At 34.5% G+C, this 17,964-nt stretch overlaps 1 protein-coding gene across 1 annotated transcript in view; it reads right to left on the bottom strand.

The window, feature by feature from the left end:
* Window positions 1–2,240: 2,240 nt before the first annotated feature.
* The window catches only part of LOC120771435 (acetylcholinesterase), a 194,363-nt gene continuing 178,639 nt past the window's right edge, over window positions 2,241–17,964 (bottom strand). The window contains exon 10 of the mRNA XM_040099503.1: window positions 2,241–2,747. Within this exon, the coding sequence (XP_039955437.1) occupies window positions 2,674–2,747 (74 nt within the window). The 3' untranslated portion in view covers window positions 2,241–2,673. The remainder of the gene's footprint in view (window positions 2,748–17,964) is intronic.

Raw genomic sequence — 17,964 nt, 5'->3', positions numbered from 1 at the left:
TTTTTTTTTTAGTTCAATAAATATTTTCTCGCATTTCATATCATCATGCTCATCACAAATTATTCGTAATAGTTTATTACATCATTTCCGCCAGCATTCAATCACATTTGCATACACAGCCTTGCCGTTTCTACTGCTAATCAAGTCTGTCGCCTCATTGTTTCTAGACTATACTCTCTTAAGCATTATAATAGTTTACTTTCGCTAACATAGAAGCACTTTTTACGTTTATTAAAATATTTTGTTAAAACGTCTCGCCATACTTTCTTATTATTAACAATATTGTTTAAGCACTCTTTGTTTGATTGAGCAAATACATAAATTCATTTGTCTGTGTTTTCGCGAAATTCCCAAAATGGCACGTTTTTCACAAAGCCAGACAACTAGACAGTGACACGTCGTGTCGCTCAGACATGCATCAAAGCTTGCACAGTGGTTCAACGGTTTGGATTTATAACTCAGTTTTAACAATTGCTAAATACAATAATTTCTGATGATCGTAAAGTGAAGTTGTTTGAGATAGCGGGCACTCTAAGTATGTACACTGAACGTGTATCTCATATCAAACAAGAATATTTGGGTATGAAAAAATTCTGTGCGACTTGTTTATTCGGAGCAGGATTTTGAGATGTTCAAGCGTAATACACCCGAATTTTTCACTAATAACAAATGCTTTTCGTTTTTTAATTTCACTTTTGGGCCGAGATGAATATTTTCAGTTACTGTAAACAACCAAATAGTTCTCGTGTGTCAAAGCGTTGTGAGTATATGCATATAACATCGAAGTTGTCAAAATTTATAACAGAGTTGAGAGTTGCCAGATGGCAAGATTAGGTTGTCAAATTTCGAAACAAAAAAGATAACCTACATATATGTATTTCATTTTTTCTTGAAAACAGCTTGTCCAAGAATCACCCTTTATAATCTTAATTTTTTATATGTAATATATATACGAAGTAGTGCCTAAGTTTTTAAAATATCGTTTTGAAATTTTGCAAACGTCATTTCCTCTTCAAGAAGCTGCTCATTAGTCGGACTTGTCGATATCAGACCACTATAACATATAGCTGCCATACAAACTGAACGATCGGAATCAAGTTCTTGTATGGAAAACTTTCACATTTGACAACATATAATTTGGTACGAATATTTATAATAGAAAAAATGTTAAATGGGAAGAATTTGTTTAGATCGGCTCACTATAGCATATAGCTGCCATACAAACTGAATGATCGGAGTCAAATGCTTACATGGGAAACTTCTTCATTTGACGATATATCTTCACGAAATTTGATATGGGTTACTGCTTAAGCTAATTATATAATCTCCAAAAAAATTGTTCAGATCGGATTACTACATCATATACATAGTTTTCATATAAAGTGAACACATAGTTACTAAAAGAAATGCACGGTATATTAGCGTTTTTTATAAAGCTGTTTCTTGTTTTTAATACTAAATATGTGTACCAATATTTTAAATGAAAAAATTATTACTGAAATAAAACTAATTTTAATCCACAATATTAAATATAATTAACCACTGTGCACTACACGTTGCCGTGAGTAACTTGTCGCATGTTTTTGCTTTACATTTCAATATCACTGATTCTTGCACTAACAATATACATACATACGTACTCTATATATTTTTACAGAAAAAAGTGCGTTGTCGCATTTAGCTTTTAAATTAAAATATGCAACATCAGTGGCGACTTATGTAAGTTATTGCAATGTCGCTTAAGAGCTTTGCTATTGATGACGTCTGTACAAAGTCTAGTGACGCAGAAGCTTATGTGTTTCAAGTTCTTTTTTCTATGTTTACGCATTCTCCAAAAACTTTGCGCTGATAATCGAAATCCAGGGAAGCAACGTGCAGATTCAAGTACAGTAATATTATGGAGTCGGAGTCTGAGTCCGTTTAACAGCACTGTCTGTCTTTGCTTTGTGACCAAACGTATTGCTTTATAATTCTCAACCAGTGCCTTTAAACTTTTGACGTTTATTTGCCTTTGCTTTAATAGTAAATATTTTTATTTTACTATCGATTTGTTTATCGATCTCACATTAAGCTGGATTTTGTTTATTGGGTGCGTAATTGAATTTGTGGCTCTGACTTAAAGTCATGGTCGGTGCTTGGAAGTTTGCGAAAATGCTTTGGCTTTGATATTAATCAATACTTGAGTTTAACTTTGTTTTATTTATTTATGTATTTATTTATTTACCTATATGTATAACTGCTTTTTGTTTATTTGTATGCGATTTGTTTATAAATCCAGTGAATGCTCAAACTTTGCCTAACCTCTTAAATATTTGCACTGCCTACACTTGACTGAAGTCTCTTTTGTCTCGTTTGTGGTTGAATTAAATTCGTGATTGCGCATATAAGCTGCTTACTCTATCTTATTTTCAATTTCATATTCTTTTTCTTACACAGTTATCAGGTATTTGCTTACGTATTATTCTTGCCCAGTCCCTAGGCGACAGTATTTACTTTGACAATTTGCTGTACTCGGGGGCATAATTGCAAACACTCTACTCAACCACAAGTGCCCACCAGCACTGCGCCGTCACCGGCCGCCTGCTCACCGGTCCGCCAGTCTCTCGACAAACACGCTCAGGTACATCTGCTCCGCTCAGCTCGGCATTTGCATTTCACTCACGTTGCTGATACTTAGCCGCTGATTAGCCAAGTTTTCAGGTAAATAAACAGAAATTCCAGCACATGAACCGCCTTCAGTATGGCCACTGCAAGTAAAGTTAAGAGGAAGAAATATTTTAGAAACACTGAAACTTTGAATTTGCGTACAAAAGAGAAATAAAAAAAAATCCAATACTTTTAATTAATTTTTAAATCTCTTTGCTGGGATTAAAATGTCTGAAATGACACCTGTGTGGTTTGGCAATTTCTTTTAATTGCCACATTTTGGCTTGTGTGTGGTGGAGCTTCCTGCACGCGCTCGCCTGCGGCTACTGTGCGGCTACTAATTTACTATGCCACTATGCCTAATCTTCCGACTTGAGTCTTAGTACTTGGAAGTGTAGTTTTAAGGCGAGTCGGTCACTAATTGTTCTTTGGCAGTGCTTTTAGCGCATTTCTTACTAATGAGTTCACACTTTTCTGAATAGTTTATAAGAGCCTGAGATTAATAGATTCAAAACTACTTACAGTGTTGTGGAAACTGAAAATTTTAATTTAATTCTAATTTTTATGCAATCAATTTGTACCGTCTACCCCATGTCTACCGCAATTTTATTGCAGCGTCACTTAGCCGAAAATTCTACTATTACTATATTCCCACTATGACAATGACTCATACATGTAGCATACTTTTCCAAAATGACACACGAAAGCTTACCGTTAACTAGTTAGCGAAAACATTGGAAAAATGGCAATTTATATCTCGACATAGAATTCTTTGGCTCTATGTAATTGACTAAGCGATGCTCCAACTTCTTAAAAGGTCCTGAAGTTTTTTTCTGGAAAACTAGATACAAATTGGTCCCTTGTGTCGACTGACTGTTCCTTGATCTCTAATATGGAGCAATTTTTCGGCAATGGTTACGAAAGGGTTTCACGGTCACGCTTATTGTCTTGCCAAGAACTACATATATTTTATGAAGGATATTAAAAATGGATTTATTTTAGATGCTTACTACCTCAATTATGGAATCGTAAACTTATGTCACGCGTTTAGGTCATTTGAACCACGTTGAAACTCATAAAACGAACTTTTGACGATCATCATCGGAGGACAGACGACTAGAAAATACGACTCGACGTTAATGTGTCTTGAGGTAGAAACACAGTCGGGCATTGAGGCTACGTTCTCACCTGACCATTCTCGATACATTTCCTATTATACAACACGTTCTTTAAGAAAGCAATCAGCTTTATTTCGCATAAATAATTTGAAAAACTATGATTTTCAAAAACTTTGATATGCGCAATGTAATTATAGAAGCAGTCAATTGCGCTTTTGAAACAGACTTCCTTTGTTAGCATTCAAAACTTCCCAACATATATCACTTCAGTACTGTAAGGTACTTGAAAAAGTCGAAGGCGTTTGTTCAACATTGGAGCCTCCAATTTTTGGTGCACAAAAATGTGAACTTACGGAATTGCAGAGCTACCTTACAACACAGTGATTTGGTTATAAAGAGCATTTTTGAAGCTAATCCAAATTATTTTATCATTATTACATAATCCCCTTACTCTTTGAAAATGAAGAATTATTTACGAAAATTTAGCTAAAAGTGAGTGCATTTATCTTCAATTCTACTTATTTCTGGCTCAATGTTTATGTAAACAAGAAAAATTGCTGCATTTGTGACGAAGAGCACCCTGAAGAGATGCATACCTGGCATTTCAGTCAGAAAAAACAACGGTTTGGTGTGGTTTGTGGGCCGGTGGAATCATCGGTTCGTATTCCTTCAAAATAATATCGGTGAGAAAGCCACCGTCGATGACGACCGTTATTACGCAATGATAACTGACTATTTGTTTTCAACAAGATGGCACCACTTCCCACACATCGCACCAATCAATGGATTTATAGAAAGAACGCTTCGGTGAGCAGATAATTCCACGTTTTGGGCCGGTCGATTAGCCACCAAGATCGTGTGATATCACACTGTTAAACTTTTTCCTATGGGAAAATATAAAGTCTAAGGTCTATGCGAAAAATGCCGCTTTTTATCTGCAAGAAATTTTGATTGATAGTATGATTAACTCAGTCAACAACGCTTTTTTCGAAGAAATGGTTCAGATCGGATTACTATAACATACAGCTGCCCTTAAAGCTGACCCACCAAAATCAAGACAGAGATCTTTTTATACTATTTTATGTTATAAAAAAATTAACATGTGAAGCATATTATGTATATGTAGCTTCGGTGCAGCCGAAGTTAACCTTTTTTCTTGTTTATTATGCGTTTGCGTCATATAAAGAAATTGTAAATATCGCGAGGTATGTATATAGGCATAAGTCCAACAGAAATTTGAAATTCCTATACTTTTAACCGACACTATTATCAGAAAATATGTTCGCTTAATTTCATTAATAAATCCCAGATATCTGGCGCTTAAAAAGTTTTTGTCCGATTTGTGAAGTTTAAAACTTAAAACCTTAAACTTTAAATATAAATTGCTCCTGCTAATTAACAGCATCCACACGCTTTCATAATGCAAAAACAATCGCAAATAATTTTTATGTACAACACGACCTTAACTCTCTCTTGAGCAATATTTAAAGATCACCTTCAAAGCTTAAACGAAACTGAGGCGTTAAATACGAGACGTGAAAAGGCGTACGCATTAATCAGCGCTAATTAAAATTAAAAGCCAAAATCTCGCAAATCTGAAAATTGAAAAATGTGCTTAGGGCACACCGTCGCATTACAGCACCGTTATGATTACTCACGCCTACAACACACACACACACACACACCGGTACAGACATAAAGTCTACACAAAGCAGAATACGAGCCGCGCTGAGTAATGACAGGCGATTTAAAGTCAAATCCGCCAGAGAAACAAATAACATTTCCGCAGAGAAGTGAAATGAGAGACTAAAAACAAAAGCATAAGCGTAAATGCAAATGAGAAGGTGCGGGAATAACGGTGCAGTAATGTTTACACGGAAAATTTACGTGGCAAAATGTTAGGATTTGTTTGCGCTCACTGAGCTGAGCGGCCGGCGTTCCTTCTCCAGTCGCACCTGTGATGTGTGTCATTGGCATTCGCCTTTGCCTTTTACCTTTTTCCTTTGTGTTCCATTTTCTTCTAGCATTGTAACAAACGGCAGTTTTCAGCACCACCCGCAAACCTATAGCCCGTCAACACCTTGTTAGCTATTTAACTGATTTGACTATTTGCTTAGCTTTCAGATTCTCCGTCGCAAATTATGAATTATGAAAATGAATTTAGGCGCGAAAATCAAATCCCTTCATTGCGGTGTCGCATTATGGGAAGGATTTGTCATGCGAGCTCGGCTGAGCGGCGCTAAGCTCGCGCGAGAGAGAAGTGCGCATCCTGTGTTTAATCAGCGACAAGCATTTCAGTATCATGGAAATTATTGTATCATTAGCATCGGCAATTCAAATGAAAATAGTGGCGTTTGAATTTGTTTGTGTATTGTGATATCCGATAAAGTCGACTTGGCTTTCAGCTTTCCTGGCCGCTGATTCGTTAATGAGACACATTAAAATGAGGCTCATTAAATTTTATGACAGCCGGTTATTTGTGTTCTTAGGGGAGGTTAGAAACACGCCGCTGAGTTGCAGGTCAACTAATTAGAAAGTATTCCCAAAGGTGTGCGCACAATTCTTTTGTTTTGTGCATTTTGTTGTCAATTTCGTAGAGTACATATATGCATTTACTTAGCTGAGAAGCGATTTAGATAACTTATTAGTTTCGTATTATCTACTCGACTGTTGACACGAATGCTTTAAAATTTAATTTTAAAATAGTAAAAAATATTTTTAAAAATATGAATGTCAAGTCAAGTCAAGTTAAGTTAAGTTAGATTGAGTTGAGTTAAGTTAAGTTAAGCTAAGTTAAGTTAAGTTAAGTTAAGTTAAGCTAAGCCAAGTTAAGTCAAGTCAAGTTAAGTTAAGTTAGGTTGCTTTGAGTTGAGTTAAAGTGAAGTTAAAATAAGTAAAGCGAAGTTAAGTTAAGTTGAGTTAAGTTAAGTTATGTTAAGCTAAGTTGAGTTAAGTAAAGCTAAGTTAAGTTAAGTTAAGTAAAGATAAGATAAATTAAATTAAGTTGAGTTGAGTTAAAGAAAAGACAAGTCAAGTTAAGCTAAACTATGTTAAGTTAAGTTTAGTTCGCAGTGCACAGAATTGTAGAAAACCAGGAGTTACTAATATGAATACACGCCCTAGCAGCTGTCTGTGTGTCTTTTGGGTTTTCATGATAGATGCTGGTTCGATTAGCAGGAGACTTTTCACAGTCACAAAAGTGATTCATTTGGGCTTTTATGAATACCAGCTGACGAATCAGGATTTTAAATTTGGAGATGTTAATTTGATAAGAATTAAGTCAATACAGATACCACAAGAAATACGAAATCAGCTCCCACTTAGGTAAAGCGTACTAAGTACAAATCCTTCAAAAAATAAATAACGTGGGGCTTAGGTTACTCTCGTGGGCTCGTGAGCCACTCATAGACCAGGTTTTGTCCTTAGCGATGCCAGATGGACGTAGTAAACGAAGAAATAGTCATTCCTTAGGATGCCTGCGCTTGAAGCGAATTTTAATAGGTTCTGTGACCTCACTATAGATTCCTCTTTCACTTTCTCATTACCATCGATGCCTTTGTGACTTGGCTATCAATAGAAGTGAAGTCGCTTGTTCCTGGCGGCACTATTCATTGCTGCCCTGTTTTCTTACACACTTTTGGCCGATATGCGAATCGAGGTTACCGCCTTCATTGCTGCTTGGCTGTCTACATAGATGTTGACTGTGAAGTTGCTTGCTAATGCATTATATAGTAGACTAACTCTGCAGCTTTACCCAATAGCAAAGACCTCTGCTAACATGCCTTTATGCCATCCATATTTTGCTATGTTTACTCTGAACATTCTTTCCCAATTTAACAGTGGAAATGCAGTTGATGCTTTCCAAAACGTCATTACCCACCGAGCTATTGCTGAAGGTCCTTTCCCACAACCAGTAGACGCCCCGCCGATTGTGCCGCACAGTTTTCGGCGAAGAAGTCCATTGGTGGCAGGTTTAGCACAAGTTCAAAATCCGCCGTTAGAGTAGTTCTTAGTGCTACCGTTGTGCACAGCGCAGCAACGAGAGAACCATTGGGCATTCCACTGGCTTTCGGTAAGTAGATTTTCGTTAGTCTGCTCATCACACTAATGCACCGTAGCTTGAGCAGAGTTGGTCTTACAATCGCTGTGTAGTATCATGGCTTTAATATTCGGAATACATTCCGTAGATACTAAACTTAATGCACCAGAAATCTCCAGGAACACTCCAAGATTGTATTCCTATCTTCTAAAGCCCTTTAGTTTTTGTATACTTTTGGAGTGAGTACTAAAGGAGTGCAGTCTCTACGGATCTGCTTTTAGTTGCGCTTTGGACGAGTGTTAAGGGGGCGCTGTATTCAACAGGAAGGAAGTCAACTTGGTATTTAAGTTGGGTTGTTCCTACCTGCCTTCGATATAGAAATTACCATTGCCTCTCTCTTTTAGTGCGGCTAACAGCTGAACTTCGCGATCCCATAAAAATCACTTTTAGCCACAGCACAGCTAGAAAAAACTTATTTTGCAACAGGCTCTAATGATTCGATGCGTTCCGGAGGATTTGAGCGGGTTGATTGTGCATAACTTCGATAAACTACGATTCTAACTTCATAAAAAATGACTCTCTAACAAGAACCGTTGCAATGAGATAATTTGGAATCTTTCAGTAAAAGACTAATCCAGCTTCCGTCTTACCTTTTCCTTTCATTACGTAAGAAATAGTGCGAATTAGTTGACATGCTATTTAAAAAGGTCAAAAGGTTTAATTATACACAAACAGTATTATCACTTTGTACCAGGGACTACTTGGAATAAATAAGCAAGTGAGTGAGCCTGCAGCAAATTATACATTTCTAATTAATATGTTACTTATGTAGAGCATGAAATTTAATCTATACCGTTATTTGTACAGCAATTCGAGAATATAGCTTTAATATTAATATATGTATTATTACGTTTGCGATTTATTGTAAACCTACTAAGTACTGCTGCATGTATTTTTCACCAACATATATCCGAATACATATATGTCCTGCAATGAAATCAACTAGTTGTGAACCACTCTGAAACTAGTGGCGAAACCAGTTAGCCGAATATTTTTGTACCTCGATTAGGGGTATATACTACTGTGGGCAAAAAATTGTAACTTTTCATTTTAAATTTCGTGCGAATGTGATATTTGTCGGAATATCTTTTTCTAGGTTGGTATGACTGTCAGTGCCAGCCGTGCAAAATGACAATATAATCATAAGTGTTTATCGGAAGTATCAGTGAAAACCATTTTGAAATGTCATTTGGGTCTAAGAAAAATGAAAGCACAATTGGTTCCGAAATCACTAAATTTTTTCGAAAAACAGTGTCGTGTTACTGTCTGTAAAACAATGCTTTCCAACTACCAGGGTGTCAAGAAACGTATTATTCAGTGTAACCGATGAGTCTTGGATCTATGCTTAAGACCAGTCCAATCGGCCGAAACCAAGGTTATGTTGACAGTTTTCTTCAATTATCGAGGCGTGGTGCACTCGGAATTCCTACTGACTTGCCAAACTGTCAAACAGGAATACTATTTGGGTGTTGTGCGTAGTTTCCGCGAAGCTATTAGTAAAAAGAGGCTGGAATTATGGGCCGACATCTTGGGCGCCATATACTGCATTGGTTCTACGTGATTTTTTTTGCCAAATTTTCAACCAATATCGTACAGCGATATCGTACGGTGGTTATTCGCATTACTTAGCTCTGTGTGACTCCAGGCTACTCAGCAAACTCAACTAACCGCTCCGAGGGAACCTTTTAGAGTCAATTGAAGACATTGAATGCGAATCGCTACACGTATAGAAGGCCATTCCAGAAATTGACTTTATCAACTATTTTGAGAATTGGAAAATGTATTGGGGCTAAGGGGAATTACTTTGGGAGGAACAACATACATTTTAAAGTATAAATTAAGAATTAATAGCAAACTTTGCTATTTTTTGGTCCTACTAGTAAGTTTGCTTCGAAATCGATAAAGTTGATTTAGCCATGTTCGTCTGTACGTCTGTAAATACGCGGACCAGTTTTCCATCCGTCCTTATCTCTCGAGGAAACTGCTCGTTTGACGAAAACACCGATACTGTACCCCTATAGGATATACCATACAAACTGATCGACAAAAATAATTAATTGTGTGGTGAACTTTTTTTTATTGGACTATGATGCCCTCTCGTAATGCATGTGGCATGGATTAAAGTCCAAAGCAACGCTACCATCTCTGAATATATTGTTCTTACCGGACCACTAAGCATATAGTTGTCATTAAATCCGATTGATCAAAAATTGGTCTTTGAAATAGAAAACTATTTTCTTCAACAAGACTCACGAATGTCGGCGTGCATTAATGTCCAAAACAAGTCTGTAATCTCTGAACAAATTTTTCAGATCGGACCACTGTGAGAATTACTATTGGAAATATTTTAATTTGTATTTTCTTCTCTTATTCACTGTGTTCTCTTTCTGACCCGTATTTTCAAAAGTGTTTCAAGTCTGCTCCTTTTCGGACTAGTTCGCTTTTACTCAAAAAATTCTAGAAACTTTGCCGCCAGCTTCTATGTTCTACTGATAGGTACATATGTTTGAACACACATGGCATAACATAAACAATATGCATATTATTATCCGCAGCTTCCGGCTTGCCTTGAGGCACTAAGTATGACCTGTTTGAGGCTCATTTGTTTGCAACAACAACAACGTTAACAATTATTCATGTATTTACCTGAAAACCATCCTAACCAGTGAATAATTTATCAATGTAGTCGCCCATTAAATAAGCTATGCATAATATACCACCACATTTATTGTTCCAGCTCATTGGTTGAGCAATGAATGAGGTACAAATACGACTACAAATACGAGTACATACAAATTCACCGCATTTCCACTCTACGAATGTAATTGTGGATGAAAACAGCTTATGGATGGATGGACAACACAGAAATGAAATTGCACATTTTGTATTTGATTATTATGTCTGTGTGCACGTTAGAATGCAGCTCATTAATTGCCGCCGAGCCGGACTCTTCAGCAACACAGATTACATTTGAGATAAAAAAATAATAATTTCAGTTTTTTTTACGATTTTTTTAATGAATTTCAGTAGCACGTGAAACGCATTGACATCACATTTTAATAACTCAACTGTCACTCAATCGGCACTTGCGGTTTATCAACAACAATGAGCAGGCATAAGTGCGCCGACGGTAAAGCATTCGTTTAATGATTATTTAGTCTGAGCAAAGTTAGTGTTAAAGACATATAGACACACATGAGGTAATAAATATGAAATTAAATCACTTGCAATGTGCTTACAAATTACATAATTAATTTGATAATTTGCTTGCTGTGCGGAAAGTTACTTGCTTTACTTGCATTACATTAACTTGATTACTTATTTATAACTCAAAATTATTAACGGATCAGTCAGCACACAAAAGCACTAACTGTGCTCGCTGTTGTTTGTAAATCAAAAATGTTAACCTTTTGAGGAAAGCAGACTCAAAAAAAACCGTTAAGTAGCAATAAGAATCTTAATCAGACTTATTTTCGAAAATTTGCAAAATCAACAAAGGCATTAATGGAGTGTGAGAAATTACGGTTAAAATATATTAAAATTATTTTCTTCATGCTTTTAAGCGCGATCAGTCAGAGCAAAAAAGAAGGAAATTACGTAACTGAGACTACCAAAATAATCTCAAATCCAAGTAGCAACAAAAATCTTAATCGGACTTATTTTCGAAAATATGATAATTAAAAAAATGCATAAATGGATTGTGAACAAGTAAGGAAGGGCTAAGTTCGGGTGTCACCGAACATTTTATACTCTCGCATCATAAAGTGATAATCGAAATTTCATTATCCGTCATTTACATATTTTTCAAATACCGTATTCCACAAGTAAAGTTTTTTTCCGCTATCATCACTGGTTCCTAATGTATATATTATACCGAGAAGGCATCAGATGGAATTCAAAAGAGCGTTATATTGGAAGAAGGCGTGGTTGTGAACCGATTTCACCCATATTTCGTACATGTCATCAGAATGTTAAGAAAATATTATATACCGAATTTCATTGAAATCGGTTTAGTAGTTTCTGAGATATGGTTTTTGGTCCATAAGTGGGCGACGCCACGCCCATTTTCAATTTAAAAAAAAAGTCTGGGCGCCGCTTCCTTCTGCCATTTCTTCCGTAAAATTTAATTTTTCCGACGATTTTTGTTAGTCGGTTAACGCACTTTTAGTGATTTTCAACATAACCTTTGTATGGGAGGTGGGCGCGGTTATTATCCGATTTCTTCCATTTTAGAACTGTATATGGAAATGCCTAAAGGAAACGACTCTATAGAGGTTGGTTGACATAGCTGTAGTAGATTTCGAAATATGTACAAAAAACTTAGTAAGGGCGGGGCCACGCCCACTTTTCCAAAAAAAATTACGTCCAAATATGCCTCTCCCTAATGCGTCCTTTGTGCCAAATTTCACTTTAATATCTTTATTTATGGCTTAGTTATGACACTTTATAGGTTTTCGGTTTCCGCCATTTTGTGGGCGTGGCAGTAGGCCGATTTTGCCCATCTTCGAACTTAACCTTCTTATGGAGCCAAGAAATACGTGTACCAAGTTTCATCATGATATCTCAATTTTTACTCAAGTTACAGCTTGCACGGACGGACGGACGGTCAGACAGACATCCGGATTTGGACTCTACTCGTCACCCTGATCACTTTGGTATACATTACCCTATATCTGACTCTTTTAGTTTTAGGACTTACAAACAACCGTTATGTGAACAAAACTATAATACTCTCCTTAGCAACTTTGTTGCGAGAGTATAAAAATTAAGTCAACTGTTTTTATCTATTCAACACAATCATTTAAAACAAATAAAATTAAATTACAAGTATATCACGGAGGCTACCAAAATGATCTGAAGTTAATTAATACCCATTAACTACTATGTCAGATTGTATGTAAGTAGCGTTAATTAAAACTAAAGAAGGAGAAGATGACCTCGAATCTTAACAAATAGTTTTCAAATTTGACTATGTCTAAGCACGAATAACTGGACAAGTGACCGAAAAAAAGAGAAAGCTCGTCGGAAGGGGATCTTCCTTCTTGAGCTGTAAGCTCAGCCCTTTCAAATTGAGTGCAGGAATTTTAGGGGCATTATCATTCATTTTCTAACACATAGAAAAGCGTCAATTGCTTATTTGGCGAAACCACCGATATCGTACCACTAAGGCATATAGCTGCCATACATACTGGTTGAGCAGGTTCTTGTTTGGAAAACTTTTTTTGACAAGATATTTTCACGAGTTTGGCAAAGGTAACTGTTTGAGGCAATGTTACAATCTCCGAACAAATTGTTCAAATCGAGTCACTGTAACATACATACTATGTAATTATTATAATATATATTTATATTTTTCCGGGTGTGGGGTGGAAAATGCCTTCATCATTTCATCATCAAACCTGTCGTCGCAGCAACGATATGTACTACTTGCAGGTCACTAAAACGAAATTTTGAGTCTTGCCCATAAATTTAAATATTTTATATATCTAGTCATTCATCTGTCGCAACTCTCATTCTCCTAACTTCGTTGCCATGCGAAAATCTTGCCTTCCTTTATTCAGACAATTGCGCTCTTGTTATTTTCATCTGCTTTCTTTAGCTGTCACAACTTTTTTTTCATTCGCTAGAAGGCCAATGGGAGCATTGCCACTTATGACAAATATTGCATCACCTGACACAATTCGGTAAGCTGCTGCAACTCTGATAGTTGCGATGCGTTGAACTCTGACCATAACTTTACGCTGGTCTTCCTTCTTTTGCACATCTACCCAAGTCTCTGCTCCGTATAGTAAGGCGCTGGTGGTTGTTGACATTAAGACATTCTCTTTTCTTGTGTGAGCACTCCTACGTTGGCCATTAGTCTGCTAAGATTTCCTAATTTTCCTGATTTTCACTGCCTTTCCTGCGGCGTGCTGGATTTGTACCCAGAAGTTTAGTCTGGAGTGCAATCTTACGAATAGGTAACTCACAATCTTTGTGTGTCCTTGGAATATTCCTAGTCGTTTGAATACTTATTATATGTATTCTTCTTTGTCAGCAGTAGTAGCTCGAGCTGCAGGTTATGTGAGTCAAGCCATGTTTGCACCCGAATCATGACCTGATTTAGCTATCTTCGGGCTTCTTCTGTGTCTCGTGCTATGATTACTGCTGATATGTCGTCCGCAGGGCCGATTAAATATAATTCATTTGGCCTTTCAAGTTCTAATATTCCGTCATAACTAATGTTCCACAGGTCTGGGCCTAAAATGGTCCTTTCTATTGTCTACCGTAGTTTGGTGCAGCAGTTTTCTGTTATCAAGATAGCTCCGCACTACAGCTTTAAGGTAATCGGGGATTCTAAAACTTTTTTTTCTAAAGCATCTAAGGAGTTTCGAACGTCTAAAGTCGCCAACAGAACTATTCGCTTGTATTTGGGGCATCATCGACTGTGCGACTGTGCGACTTTTACACTTTCAATGACGTTTCGGATGGCGTATAAAACTGACATTCTAAAATCATGTTGTCTGGTGGAGAGTTCGCCAGTGTCGTTGATAACCACTTTCAGTCTAGGTTTAAGTAGTCATAGAGCTTTCCCGCCATGTCGATCAAGCATAGTGGGCGGTATGCTAATGGCAAGTTGTCCTTGCTAATTAGGACCAGACGTCGTTTCCTCCAAATTTCACGAAATATTCCAGTATACTTAAGAGTACTGCGGTTCGTTCTGCGGCGATTGTTTTGAGTAAATATTTCTGTTGGGATCCCGTCCGGTCAGGGCGATTTGTTAGTTCTGAACTTGCCAATTCCTCAACGGTAATTTCGAAAATCTTATATGTAGCTTGTTCGGGTTTACCAACTTTTTTGTGAGTGGGAAAGAGTATGTTAACGATGCCTTCCATTTTGCCAGCGTTTAAGTAAGGTGGCTTGGTTCGAGCTCCGAACTTCTTCATAACTATTTTATACCCGAGTCCCCAAAGATTTTTGCTAACATCCTCGCTTAGTTGCTCCCATTTTTCCGTTTTGCTTGCCACGATAGATTGCTTAAGCTCTTTTTTCGCCACTTGACATTGCTCGTCTTCTTCTAGATCTCGTATATGATCTGCGAAAACGAAGACATGTGCGTATAAGTTGCGCGATATTTCTTGTCCACCCGTAAAGTGTTGCTTTATTATTTCTATGTGAAGTCTTGGGCATTGATTTGAGGCAGTTTCGTGTTATACTAAGCATAGTGTGCTCTACAATTTTTCTGACACTTTTGGAAGAGCTACCAAGCGGGGCGAGGCATTGTGTCAATCGTCGGTACCAATCGGCCCCCAAATAAAAATTTTGTAGTCTCTCCTAAATTGTATTGATCACCCTTATGTATATATGCACATAAATACCGCAATTTTTTGATGCCTCTCAAAAAAGGTGAATACTGTCGTCTGTCTGTTTCGCTGCCAAAATAAAACCACAATTCATTGACAGTACATTATAATATGAATTTCTTTTTATTGATTTAGTAAATTATTTCAGTTGATTGGCCATCACCAACATTTCAATACCTTAATAATTCTCTAGTATTATGCTCATAATACACATGTATGTATGTGTTTTGTGTGTGTATATTTATGTAATCATTATCAGTTAAGTAATTATAATTATTGTTTGTAGCTTTGTTGTAGCATTAGCATTGATCTTTGATATATTATGTATGTATATATGCATCAAGATACGCACATTTCTATATATTTATGTGTGTATATATAAATCAATTATACATTATTTAATGAGTATTTACTTATGTGTGGATTACTTGCTGCAGCAGATTTAGATTATATCTTAAAATGTTCACTAGATAACTTTGAATCAATTGCTTTTTTTTGTTTGCTTTATTTTTTATTTCGAAATCATTTTGAGGGGATTTTTGTTTCGTTTGCTGTCAAAGGTATTTTTGTGTTTGGTTTTCATAATTTTCTGAAATTAAATTTGGGTTCTTGTGTGGATTTTATTTTATTTTTTTATTTTTTATTATTGTAATTTTCTAAAACTTATTGCATTAATAATTTTAGAAATTTTTTTTACGGGATTTTGTTTTAGGTTCTGTTGAGTGGCTTGAAGACTCTTTTGCTACATAACCGTTATATTTGCTTAGCTTATGGAATTATGTATTATAATTGTAGTAATTTACAAAGTAGTTTTTAGTATTTGCTGTATGCTGTATAACGGATTTTGTTTATTTTTTAAGTATTTGAAATTGCATTTTTTGAATTTGAAATATTTTGACATTTATTTTTAATGTCTATTTTCACTTAGTTTATGCTTTAAATTACTGTGTTAATTATTGTATTTTGTAGACTGTATTACCAAAGTTGTAATTTGTGTTTAGTGCTCTTATTGTATTGTTGCTTTTTAAAATTTTTAGTATTATAATTTCATTAAAGATATTTTCTTATTATTTGATTCATATATAATATGTGTATAGTTTCTGTTTTGTTTTATTTTTGTATTTTGTTTTTGTTTTTGTGTAATATTTTTCCTGATTTTCCTTTACAAAAGTTTTCGAAAGTAATATCGCTTGCTTTTGCTGAACACTCAAACAGGAGATTACTTTACTTATTTTAGAAAGTAATTATTATTTGTCTTAGCATTTATTTATTCGTTCTAATAGCTAATTACATTATTATTATTATTATTTGCTTTTATTTTTAATTATTTCTTCTTATTGACATTTTTTGCAGTTTCTAGTATTTTTAATTTTATTTTACTTATTTTTCTCTTAGTTATTCAATACTTATTATTGTTATTTTTCGCTGATTTTCTGACTCACACTTACTGCTTCTTTAACTACATCCTTCATTAGACTATATAAATATCTTAGGCTTATTTTTTTATGTTTTCCTTCTGTTACGGCTATTTGCGGTTTATTGTATTAAGTTCTAAACTATTTTAGAGAATTTTTCTGATTTTATTTTCCCACAAATATATTAATTTTATATTTATTATTTTTGTGTGTGTGTGTGCACGTTGGCTGTAGCAGTTAACTAAAATTTGCTATTGCAAATTATTAATATTTCAGCTATATTTTGTTATTAATTTAAAAACGTCATAAAAAATTAACAGAAAAAAAATATTTTTTTGTTTTTCATTTCGCTGTTTATTTTTAGTTTTTAATTGTGTTTTTAAGCACTGCTTAATTTAACACTAATAAAGTCTACTTTAACGGGTTTTTATTGATTTATTAAAAATTTTACAAAAAAAATAAATATTTCCGTTTCTAAGTTGTCATTAATGCACACTACTTTTTAAAGCGTTTCTAATTCTCTGGCATACTCAAAGCAAGGAGTTTAGTTCTTATGCTTTTATGCGACTTTTTGGTGAAAATATGTTTACAGTAATATACAAACTTATGCTTTTATTCAATAATAATAATGTATTTAATTTTTTTATATTTTTTTAGTATTAAGTATGGCTTTAATTACGTTCTCATGTTTTTCAAATAATATTTTTGAAAAAATTACAAATAACTTTTTTATCTAAAAATAAATAATTAAATTATATTTAAATTTTATTACTCATTTATTTATTTTTATTGTATTTTTTTTTTTTTTGTTTGCATAATTTTCCTTTTGTACTTAATTTTAATTTATTGTGTGGTATATAATTTATTTTATAATTAATTTTATTTTGTGTAAATTTGCTTACAATGTTTAATATTATTATTATTTGTTTATTTATTTTTCGTTTTTATTATATTAAATATGTCTTTTAAGTTGATGTATTTTTATGATTATATATTTAGTTTTAATTTTTTTTTTATTTTTCATAATTTTTTATTGTTTTTTTTTCAATTTATGTTATTTGTATTTATGCATTCAATTTTATGAAGTTTAATTTTATAATTTTATTTTATTTTAATTTAAATTATTTAATTGTTTTATTGTTTGACTGAAATTTTTATTTTATTTTCCTTAACTTTAACTAATTTGGTTTATGTTTACTTATTTTTTTATATAGTCTTTGCTTATATTATTTTCATTTGTATTATTTTATTTTAATTTTTTATTATTTTTATTTACTTTTCTCTGTTTCATTTTTATATTTTTTTCATTTTTTCATTTATTTTATTTTAATTAATTTTATTTT

The sequence above is a fragment of the Bactrocera tryoni genome, chromosome 1 (genome assembly GCF_016617805.1).
Source record: "Bactrocera tryoni isolate S06 chromosome 1, CSIRO_BtryS06_freeze2, whole genome shotgun sequence".
NCBI lineage: Eukaryota > Metazoa > Arthropoda > Insecta > Diptera > Tephritidae > Bactrocera > Bactrocera tryoni.
The sequence above is the reverse complement of the archived record's forward strand: the minus strand, read 5'-3'. Positions and strand labels throughout refer to the sequence as shown.